At 42.8% G+C, this 11,576-nt stretch overlaps 1 protein-coding gene across 1 annotated transcript in view; it reads left to right on the forward strand.

The window, feature by feature from the left end:
• LAMA5 (laminin subunit alpha 5) overlaps positions 1-11,521 on the forward strand; it is a 248,368-nt gene extending 236,847 nt beyond the window's left edge. The window contains exons 62-80 of the mRNA XM_073682987.1: positions 264-400; positions 1,128-1,281; positions 2,106-2,239; positions 3,411-3,570; positions 4,443-4,571; positions 4,656-4,810; positions 4,985-5,117; positions 5,206-5,349; positions 5,443-5,573; positions 5,783-5,950; positions 6,430-6,568; positions 6,652-6,803; positions 6,997-7,186; positions 7,557-7,709; positions 7,825-7,975; positions 8,104-8,234; positions 8,312-8,405; positions 8,489-8,608; positions 9,877-11,521. Coding sequence (XP_073539088.1) covers positions 264-400; positions 1,128-1,281; positions 2,106-2,239; positions 3,411-3,570; positions 4,443-4,571; positions 4,656-4,810; positions 4,985-5,117; positions 5,206-5,349; positions 5,443-5,573; positions 5,783-5,950; positions 6,430-6,568; positions 6,652-6,803; positions 6,997-7,186; positions 7,557-7,709; positions 7,825-7,975; positions 8,104-8,234; positions 8,312-8,405; positions 8,489-8,608; positions 9,877-10,019 — 2,718 coding nt within the window. The 3' untranslated portion in view covers positions 10,020-11,521. The remainder of the gene's footprint in view (positions 1-263; positions 401-1,127; positions 1,282-2,105; positions 2,240-3,410; positions 3,571-4,442; positions 4,572-4,655; positions 4,811-4,984; positions 5,118-5,205; positions 5,350-5,442; positions 5,574-5,782; positions 5,951-6,429; positions 6,569-6,651; positions 6,804-6,996; positions 7,187-7,556; positions 7,710-7,824; positions 7,976-8,103; positions 8,235-8,311; positions 8,406-8,488; positions 8,609-9,876) is intronic.
• Positions 11,522-11,576: the final 55 nt, after the last annotated feature.

Here is an 11,576-nt window from a genome sequence, read left to right on the forward strand (position 1 = left end):
TAACGTTAACTATAATTAGGGTGGAAAACCAGAATAGAGCAGGAGAGGTACAGATTTATTTATAAGGTTCTTAAAGGGCTTGTCCATATAGTAGTCACACAATCCTTATCCCATTACCACACATGATAAATGTATTTGCTACCTGCTCTGCTGTGTTAACCGTGGACTGCAGCGTCCTAATGCAGGATCACCATCTGCTGGTTGCTGCTGGCTTGGGTTCTTCCCCTTTTAATGAAGGTAACCACTTTGGGTTTGTTGCACAGGGTCAGGGTGACTACCTCGGATTGGCCTTGAGGGGCAACAGACTGCAGTGCATCTATCGTCTCGGGGAGCAGGAACCAACGTACCTGTCCGCTAATGAGGACATCAAGGAGCAATTTGTCACTGTCGTCATTGAGAGGTGAGCAGAACTTATAGGAGTTGTTGGTGAAGATAACTAATCACCTATCCACTGGGTAGGTGATAATTGATTGATCGGTGGGGGTTGACTGCCTGCATCCACACTGATTGGTAAAATGGATCATTTTTATTTCCTTTAAATGAAGCAGCAATACACACGCCCGACCGCCACTCCATTCATTCTCTATGGGGCTGCCAGAAAAAGACAAGTGCAGCGCTCAACAGCTCCATAGGGAGTGAATGGAGCGGAGGTCCAGCGTGTGCACTGCTGCTCCACTATAACTGGGACACAAGTGCTCCTTTCAGCCGATCGGTGCGGATCCCAGCGGTCGGAACACCACAATCAATAAGTCATCGCCTATCTGGTGGATGGGTGATAACTTATCTTCAATTTATAACCCTTTTAACTATTGATCCTACATTGGAGACTTTATTGTGATCTTTAGGAGACGCCATGAAGCAGGTAAGCACATCTACGTGACAGCCATAGATATGGATGGCCGATGGATAGATGTATCTTAAAGCTTTCTGAAAGAAGTCTGTAATTTGTGATTTTCATCAACTGCTTAACCAGAGAATAGACGTTCTCTGTAATACTGAGAAAATACATTCTCTGCAGTGTTAACTAAGGTGTCATGGAGGGAAGGAGACTCTTCTGTGACTCCTAGATGATTCATGTCGCACATTGGTATCTCCCATCTTCATCTTGCCTCCTTCTTCTCTGACAGGATCCTGCAGTATGCCCAGATGTCCATCTTTGTAACGAAGGATAGCTTACATGAGATCAAAGGAGACAGTACAGCTAGTGGCGAGCAGGGTCTTCTCAACCTGGACCCCCGGAGAGTCGTGTTCTATGTAGGGGGGTATCCTGCAGAATTCAAGGTAAATCCGTCCCCTCAGCACCACATGTCCTGAAGGCCAGACAGCAGACTAGGGGTGTCTCCTATCTATCTATCTATCTATCTATCTATCCTCTATCTATCATCTATCTATCTATCTATCTATCTCATATCTATCTATCATCTATCTATCTATCTATCATCTCATCTATCTAGCTATCATCTATCTATCTATCTATCTATCATCTATCTATCTATCTATCTATATATCTCATATCTATCTATCATCTATCTATCTATCATCTATCTATCATCTATCTATCTATCATCTATCTATCTATCATCTATCTATCATCTATCTATCTATCATCTATCTATCTCATATCTATCTATCATCTATCTATCTATCTCATATCTATCTATCATCTATCTATCTATCATCTATCTATCTATCATCTATCTATCTCATATCTATCTATCATCTATCTATCTATCTCATATCTATCTATCTATCTATCTCATATCTATCTATCATCTATCTATCTATCATCTATCTATCATCTATCTATCTATCTATCATCTATCTATCTATCTATCATCTATCTATCTATCTCATATCTATCTATCATCTATCTATCTATCTCATATCTATCTATCATCTATCTATCTATCATCTATCTATCTATCATCTATCTATCTATCTCATATCTATCTATCTATCATCTATCTATCTATCTATCATCTATCTATCTATCATCTATCTATCATCTATCTATCTATCTGTCTAAGTGTCTATCTATCTGTCTAAGTGTCTATCTATCTTTGTTATCATTAATTAGATGTTTCTATTCTCTCCTTTGTCTCCAGCCGCCTTCAGCACTGAACTATCCCAATTTCAAGGGTTGCATAGAGCTGGACACTCTGAACGAGAAGCCCATCAGCCTGTATGACTTTGAAAAAACCTTCCAACTGGACACAACTAAGGACAAGCCTTGTCCCAGGTACCATTCACAACCAACTTGTCCACGTTTGCATCTATGTCTCAGACTGCAGAATTATCTGTCTTGTCATTTTCTGCTTCATCTAAACTTTAAAGAGGATCTATTACAATTTTTTTTATTAATGATTTGTAATTATAGGATCATGTATATTTTTAACAGTATTAGAGAAACTGGTGTAATGTAATATCCTTTATTATTATTATTATTATTTTTCCTTCAGCCACTAGACTCTTACACAGGTCATAGTAGAGTAGTTTCCGACCCAATCTCCTATGCTGTGGCCGTATTAGCTCTGCAATGTGCACGCTCCCTGTAATGCCCAATTGCCAGCTGTAGGTGGAGCCTGGCACCATTTTTCTGTGTGCTGAGCTGCACTCTCCCTCAGTCACCCCTACTTAGTGTTCAGAGCGCAGCAGTGAAATAATCCCCGGCAGCTGCGCTCCGCACACTGTAAGTAGCATTGAGCGGGGACAGCAGCTCGGGCACCAGGGCTGCAGTGGTTACTTCTTCCAGCGTTGAAAACAGTCTGACGGCCTGGCATTAGTAGTACAATGCCAACCTGTTTCCACCGATGGATGAAGTTGCCATCACAGCCCTGGTGCCTGACTTGTGCTCACCACTTAATGCTACTTACTGTGTGCAAAGTGACAGGTCGTCCTTATATTGAACTCTTAGACCTGATGAGGCTGGTGCACTTACTTTGAAAATCCATGTCACAATGACTGTATAATCCTTTGCGAAAGTTTTCCTGCCTGACATTAAAATGAGCATTAAAATGTTCATTTTAATTATAGGGTTAAACAGCCAATGCGCCATGGATTTTCAAAGAAAGTACACCTGTTTCAACTTGTATAATAGATCTTTAATATGGTATGCTGTTTGGATTGTGAGATTTGGTGACTTTATTTTGCTAAAATTTCAAGTTGCTGAAGCCAAATTTTCATAGGTTGTTTTCACCTTGGTTTAATCTTAAAGGAATAGTCAAGACAAAAATGATACTCTGTGTTATGTATAGTGCAGAACCTGAAGGGGTGGAGGATGACCCAGGGAATGAAGGACCACCAGAGAGAGAACCTCTGCCATATTCCGCCCCTGGCACTAGCTGTAACACATTGTAGACGTTTTGCACAGAATGGATGAGTCTCGCTTACATGACATGTTTTATTTGTAGGTCCAAGTCTACAGGAGATCCCTGGCTCACTGATGGCTCTTACTTTGATGGGTCAGGGTATGCTGAGGTTAAGCTAGAGACCCTTCCTGTAGTCAAGAGGTTTGAGATGGATGTCCGCTTAGTATCTTACAATGGAATAATCTTCTTCCTCGGAGGGGAGGTAAATATCTGGTCTGACATTGAGTCCTGCAGAACACAGTCCATCTGTCACTCTCTGAATTCATTGGATCTGATCTTGAGTTTCAGACAGTCAAGTCCTCCATACATGTTAGATGGCTGAAATTCAGCTCTTTCCCCTTAGTCTCCCATACTCAGCAATGCTCAGCTGAGCCCTCCTGTGATCTCTATGACAAAGCTTCTGCCAATCTCCTAAATATGCTGGATCCCTCTGCCCCCCATCATCTGTCTGGGAAGAGTTGGGGATGGGGGGCACCATTCACAATAGACTGCCAGCAAGTCCCGCCGATATCAGCAGGTTCATTTGGAGCTGCATTATTCTTCATCCCTCTGATCTAAAATCTCTCAGCAGTCCCTGCTGGTTCAATATCTGCACAGAGCTTTTTCTAGTAATTTTCTTTCTGGGAAGCATCTTCATTATAACCGGGTGTACGGTAATCAGATATAGAAAAACTAAGTGCCTTCAGGATTTTAGGGGCTCTGTTAAGATGTGAAGGATGTATCTGATGGCAAGCTTGTTGACTGCTTCCAAACCAGCAGAATTGATCTATATACTAGAAGTGAACATATGTTTTTTACCTTTTCTTTTCAGTTAGGATTGCATGTTGGACGTAATGATAGAGTTAGCTCTGCTACATCTGTTAATGCACGCACAAATACACACAACCAAAAGGCGTGGATTAGCTCCAGTGAACAATGGGGTTAATCCAAGTGTGGGTCCATCGGCACAACCAAGTGTTGGCCCCTTATTTTTGCTGTGGATTCTTAGAAAAATGAACGTCAAATTTACCATTTGAAAAACCTGAACCTGTGGACTATGAAGGCAACCACCAATGTCACCTCTTCCTCTTACAGGACCAGTTTGTGTGCCTGGCGGCCCAGGACGGTCAGCTCGCCCTGTACTACAATATCGGAAGCGGGACCGAGAGAGCAAAGCCCATAGAATCCTCGCCGCTGTTTGTCAGCACTTCCACCTCTAAAGCGGTAACAGCAAATTCTCCCCCAGTGGTTTGTGCGGCGGGGGCTTCCATACTTTTTTCTAATGCTTCTGTCTGTTCTCTCTCTCAGATCCAGGTGATAGTTGCCGTGATTGGTGGGAAGAAAAGGATATTTGTGCGATTCGAAAGGTTGAATGTATTTAGTGTGGAATATGATGGTGGGAGCCTGGAGTCGTCACGATTCTTTTATCTTGGGGGTCTTCCAACTGATAAACTTCCAGAGGGGTGAGTTCATCCTCTAGAACTTTTTTGCCTCCATAGTGCCCCCTATCAGTTGTTGCTGCATAGAGTAGCAAATCGAAATTCCTGAAAAATCCGTAGACTTGAGGGTCACCACTATTGTGCTCCCATCAGATCCCCTAATACTGTAAGGTTTATTGTCTTCTCCATTGTTCCCAGTCTAAAGGAAACTTTCCCCAGCGGAGGCTCCATCAGAGGTTGTATGAAGGGGCTCAAGGCTTTAGGGAAATATGTGGACTTGAAGAGGATGAACACGACAGGAGTGAGCTATGGCTGCACCTCGGACCTCCTGGTGAGTTCCTTAGGACTTCATACCCTATGACCCACATGTCTGTAGTTCCTGATCTTCATGACTGCTGTTATTTCCTTCATCCGCACAGATTGCAAGGTCCGTTCAGTTCAATGGACATGGATTTTTGAGCATGAACCTGAGGAATGTGCCCAACTTCCAAGACGACTTCTATGCCGGCTTTGGCTTCCAGACAATTCAGCATAATGGCCTAATGTACCACCATACTAATGATGTGAGGGGTCCTGCCATCTGTAATGAAATTTTCAAACATCACAGTCACTTGGTTGCCATTGTATGAATACCAATGGTGCTCTGATTTCTGCAGGAAGGACTATGCCAGGTGGCTGTCCAGGATGGTCATTTGTCGGTGAAGCTTCTGGCCACTCGACTAACCTCCAAAATGTCATATTCCGATGGATCCAGACATTACCTGTCTCTGTACAACGACAAGAACGGGTAAGACTGAGCCGATTACAGTATTACAGACCAAGCTATAGTGGGATATTATGTGCATCCCATTAATATAAGGGGGCACATAGAGTAATAGTAATGGAAAAATAGGTTGCAATCTCTTCTGCCACCTGATGTGGTTTTATGATAAATCGCGAACATGGGAGACACTCTCTGCCAATGAATTAGTATCTGATACAGTTTTTGTTGCTTAGGTTGCGGCTTTATGTGGATGATGAACTACAAGGGAGCGGGCGACTCTCTCAGGGTAGCAGAAGAAGACGACAGGATTCTCCAAGCAACAATTTACTTCTTGGAGGGGCACCGGATAGCTCCACACCAACCAATTTCAGCGGTTGCATCAACAATGTCTTTGTAAAAAGGTTAGATTTTTGACAAAGACAAGGGTGTAAAGTTAAAGGTATAAACCCAACAGCACAGAGTATTTAAGGAAACATATGTTGATTTTGTGGCAGGCATTACTGGAGTCCCAGATGCATATATAATGTTTAATCTGTAATAACTAGTGATGATTGAGCATGCTCGTTGCTCGAGATTTATGAGCATACTCGGGGGAGCACCTATTATCTTTAGCATGCTCGGGGGTTAAGTTTTCGTTGCGCCGTGAACATGATTTGCGACTGTTTGACAGCTTTAATACATGTGAGGAATGCCTGTTTTTCCAGCATTCCTCACATGTATTAAAGCTGTCAAACAGTTGCAAATCATGTTCACGGAGTGACGAAAACGTAACCCCCGAGCATGCTGAAGATAATAGATGCTCGCCCAAGCATGCTCGTAAATCTCGAGCAACGAGCATGCTCGATCAGCACTAGTAATAACCTCTGCATCACTGTTATAGGATCACTGGACCTCAGATGGTTCTGGACCTGCAGCAGAACCTTCGTAGTGTAAATGTCACCATGAAATGTGACGACGTCCCTGAGGAACGTCCCCAAGAGATCAGAGCCTTGGTGCGGAAGGATAAACTCAAAATGAAGGTAAAGTGTCTCAAGGGTCAGCTCTACACCTTTATCTCATCGCCCACTTTCTCCAGTGTCTACAAATGTTACCACTCTTGCAGGCACGGCAGAGGAAGTTGGCTCTGTTGGGTCACCGACAATCACAAAACTCATCATGTCATGTTCCAAAACCTTTGAAAGGGGCATTAAGATTTGGGGGCTCTTCATCCAGCCATCTGGAATTTACAGATGTCCCTGGTTCCTTCCAAGACAGGTATGTCAAGAGGGGATGTCGGCCTAGGTGCTTGTGGAAGTTTGGTGAAAATAGTTCACCCACTATTTTTAGTTCCATTCCCAGGTACAATGGGGCCTCATCAGACACTAGGGTCTACACCCCTGGTTCTACCAGTCATCTGTTTTTGTTTTAGCTGCAGCCACTTTCATCTTCTGTTTCCCTTCCATAATAGGTTCCACTTCTCCATGGAGGTTCGTCTGAACTCTTCCAATGGTCTCCTCTTCTTCGTGGCAGATGAGCCAGGAGCCTCCTCGTTGTCTCTTTATGTCTCCAATGCCCGATTTGTCCTAATGATGAATGTTCGTGGAAAAACACATCGATTGAGAAGTAAAGAAAAATACACAGATGGGCAGTGGCACACGGTAAGAGGGTAATTGGTATATACCCGTGGTCACCAAGCTATTGTGTAATTAATACAGCAGTATGCCAACATCTTTGGGTATGTATGGTGCCAACCATATTGTGTGCTCAGATATATTGTCGTTTTAAAGCAGCCCAAACTTATTTGACTATACATATGGCCCCAAAGCAGAGGAACGGATGGGCACTAAGTGTGGTGGCTAGACATGTCCCATAGACTCTACGACCACTCTGATGGCATCATATCGCTGTTATGCTCTTCATTATACTGCCGACTAGTGACATCATGATAGCCCTGCTGTGATGTCATCATGTAAACTGCTTCGATATCACAAATTCCCAACCATAACAATGAAATATTCTGCATTTTAGATTTTCTTTGGGAAGGAGAAGCACAAGCTCCGCCTGGTTATAGATGGCCTCAAGGCTCAAAGTGGGGTGCTACCACCAGGGTCCGTCGTGTCATTAGCAAGCCCAGTTTTCATCGGTGGGGTCCCTGCACTGAGGAACCGTCCAGACAACCTGGTGAGCGGGGGGAACAAAATCATTGCACATGAAGTAACCGCTCCTGGTAACAGCATACCAAGTGCCAAAATCCATGATAGGAATATACAAGACTGATTAGTTTTCCATTTTTCAGGATGTCACTGGTTTCCATGGATGTCTGAGGAACCTGAAGATGGATGGGAAATCCTTGGACAACCCAGAAAAAGCTGCAGGAGTTACGCCATGTTTTGAGGGGCTCACAGAACCTGGGTTGTTTTTCTTAGATGGGGGATTCTTGACATTTAGTACGTAAAAATCACTTGCCTCAAATGTTTTGAAATACCCGTTCAAGGGAGCTGAGCTGCATTACCAGGCCCACCCATGTGGAGTGCTGTTTTTCTAACAGAACTTCTTTCTCTCCTGCATATTTTAGAGAATTTGATTGACGTGGGGCTGGATCTAGAGTTGAAATTAGAGGTGCGGCCGATGCACCCATCTGGACTTATATTCCATGTCCTCACTGAGGAGGGTTACGCAGTCACCCTGTCCTTGGCTGATAGAAAGGTGCGGACCACACAGTCACTTCCTATCGCTGTTCTCCTATAGGGATTTCCCCTCTTATTCTTTCTCACGTTCCTCAGGTGGCTGTAGTTCTGACAGATGTACGGGGTAAACACTCCACAGCGGTCCATCTGCAGCAGCCTCTGTGTGACGGACAGTGGCACACCATTGCCGGTCGGTATCGTGACATGCTCCACACACCTTCATATTGTCATGGACGACTCCTTACTCTCATTACTTCGTTTTCTCCATCACAGTCACTAAAGGGAGTAATGTGATCCAATTGGACGTGGACACTGAAGGAAACCATTTAGTGGGAGTCAGTCCTTCCTCTCACATCAGGTCCTGGGGAACCCTCTATATGGGAGGAGTGCCGGGTGAGTATTTGGCATATGTCTTTAGCCTTGTGCATGTTGTGGCTGTACTGGTGCAACTGGCGTCACGGCTAGTAAGGTCACGTGCACATTGAGTATTTGGTGAGTTTTTACATCAGTATGTGTAAGCCAAAACCAGGTGAGGAACAATCAGAGGAAAAGTATAATAGAAACACGTCACCACTTCTGGATTTATCACCCACTCCTGGTTTTGGCTTCCAAATACTGAGGTAAAAAACTCACCAAATACTCAACATGTGAACATGGCCTTACAAGGAGCGCCTCCACATGTAATGTATGAGCAAAGAACCAAGATCGGATCAAGACCTGTAATAATCTCTAGATAAAACACAAGTGGTCCGCACCCCATAGAAATGCCCACAGGCTAGTCACACTGCTTATAAAACTGCCACCATACACTCAAACTGTCACATTTTTGTTTTTTCACAAAAATAAAGTACATTGATTTTGATCAAATTAATTTAGCTGATTTTACATGGATTTTCACATATTAAATTGGATGAACTTACAAGTTTGTAAACTTATATAACCACCCACCTCCTCCTAGAATTGATATCGAGTGTATTCATTTTTGAAGAGATTTTTCCACTAAATTTGATGATTGATTTGAAATCATTGGGTGAATTTATCAGTCCTGAATTATTTGTTCCCATCGTTTTCACTGATTTGTAATTAAGCGAATAGGTTTTCACTAAATTCAGTTCACGTGCATTTATTTCTTAATCTAATTTTTGGCTGGAGTTTCACTTTTTCATATCTGTAAAGTTTAAGTCATGTGCATTACTTTTGATTGAATGCAACTACCATTACTGTGCATAGATTCAGAATCATCTTGTGAATTTGCCAATCTGGACTTTTGCTCCCGTCATTGATTAAAATCAAATATGATATTGCATCAACTTTCACCATTTTGCGCTGATTATTCAGGTTTGTGAAATGAGGGTGAAGTCAGAATTCTGTTTTTTCAGCCCCTAGAGTTGAAGTCAAGTGCACCGACATTGCAGATTTTTACCATTATGCACAGATTTAATTTTTTTTTCCACTGAACATCCGCATGAGGAACATTCAGACCACTAATGTGCATGTGTATTAAGATTATTAGGTATAAAGTCTTACATGGACTGGCTTAGCATACCTTATACAGCTGGTTTATTCAGCTCCAGTATGACCAGTTCTTAGCGTTGTCTTCCAGAACATTAATTTTGCTGCCTCTTTATTACTAAATATGTCTTCTCATTGTTTTATCAAAGCAAATACTCCAGTCGCAGAGCACCCACATTCTCCTTATCAAGGGTGCATGAGGAATCTCACCATCAACAGGAAGGTCATAGAGGTCTACAAATCTGGAATTTTCACAGGATCCGCCGGAAGAAACATCTGTCCAGCCCTTTAATTTGAAAGCAAGCGGCGGATGAACGCTGACATGGGACTGCTGTTATTTAAGGGCAGAGACCACTAAACTGTGCCATTAGTGGGGAGTTGTTAGGGCATGTTACAAGGTGACCCTGACATCTAACCCAGAACCATGGGTGCTTCTTACTTTACCGAACCATTCTACTTCTGCAGACTGTTCCCAGCCCCTCACACGCTTCACCTAATATAAATTCCCCCTCTCAAAAATTTCAGATTTGTGGGAATGCTTACAGTGCAGTAACCCTTTCTTTGACAAGTGCTACAGCTGTATATTAAATATTAGCATTGTAAGACTTGGTATTATCCAACGATTTAGCTGGGACAGCACTCCTCATTCCTGCCATTAATATGCTAAGAGACAAACACTGGAACACTGTACCCGCAGTTGGCACAAGTCGGCAATGTACAGGTGGTTTAATCAGGGTTTTTCAGAAGAAGTTTGTGCTAGGTTGATATTAATCTGCCTCCACTTCGCTTCAATTAGACGCTCGCTGCGGCTGAGAATCTGATTTCATGCAAGGCCTGAACCCATAATACGCCCCGCTCATTTGATTTTGACTTGAATTGGCAAAATGCGTCGGTTTCTGCCACTTAACAGCTTCTTAATTTCACAGTTCTTTCACTGGGGAGCTGTTACTGCATAAAAAGACGGCAATATGAGAATGCAAGTTGCTATGTAATTAATGTAAAAACAGCCGGCTTTATGTAAAAACTTAAAAATAATGGGTGCAGAACTAGTGCTCGTACGAAGATAACCGGCGTGGAGCGCGGAGGTCTCCTAAAAGGGGTCACAGAAGATTGCTCATCCAGTTATGGATGCCGATTTCATGAATTCCAGAACATGGAAAAGGGGGAGTTATATGTATCCATTTGCATTTTAGATGTAACCCGTCTCATCTTAAGAACCTGTATACTTACTACGTATCAGCGACGAACTGGACATTAGGAAGAGCTGGGGTCTAATATGTAAACTGCTATAAAGCCCTAAGCCGAGAAAATGCTAAGAATAAAATAACCACTGGGTAGAAACAGTCCTACAGATATTTATTATATTGCCCCTTCCTGTGGTAGAACAGCGTGATTTTTTATTTTTAAGAAAAATATAAATATATTTAAGTCTATGTCACTGATTTCACCTCTGCACTTACACAATAAATTTCTGTATATATATATATGCATGTGTGTACCTATTTAATACACAACACCCGGGCAATCGGGTTAAGAGTCGTGAAGGCCCAGGAGAGGCGGCCGTTACTCCACTGACCGATTGGTGCGATTCACCTCCGACAATGGCCGCCTCTGCTGGGCGTAGATGAGGGGGTGCCCTTTATCTGTACCCGTAACATTAGGATTGTAATGCCTACAGGAAACTAAACGCTGACATCTGCCCGTATTCACTGTAGCTTCCTACTGGAGACGTGTAAATTCATGGTGCAAAAATTGGGTCCTCTAAAATAAAAACACTTTTTTCTTTTCCGTCTCCATCTCTCAGTAATTCTTCATTTGGGCAATGAAAGGGTTAACCATATTTGCAGGG

Source organism: Phyllobates terribilis, unplaced genomic scaffold, assembly GCF_046119375.1.
Source record: "Phyllobates terribilis strain yellow unplaced genomic scaffold, ASM4611937v1 Scaffold_5__5_contigs__length_657084704, whole genome shotgun sequence".
Classification (NCBI taxonomy): domain Eukaryota; kingdom Metazoa; phylum Chordata; class Amphibia; order Anura; family Dendrobatidae; genus Phyllobates; species Phyllobates terribilis.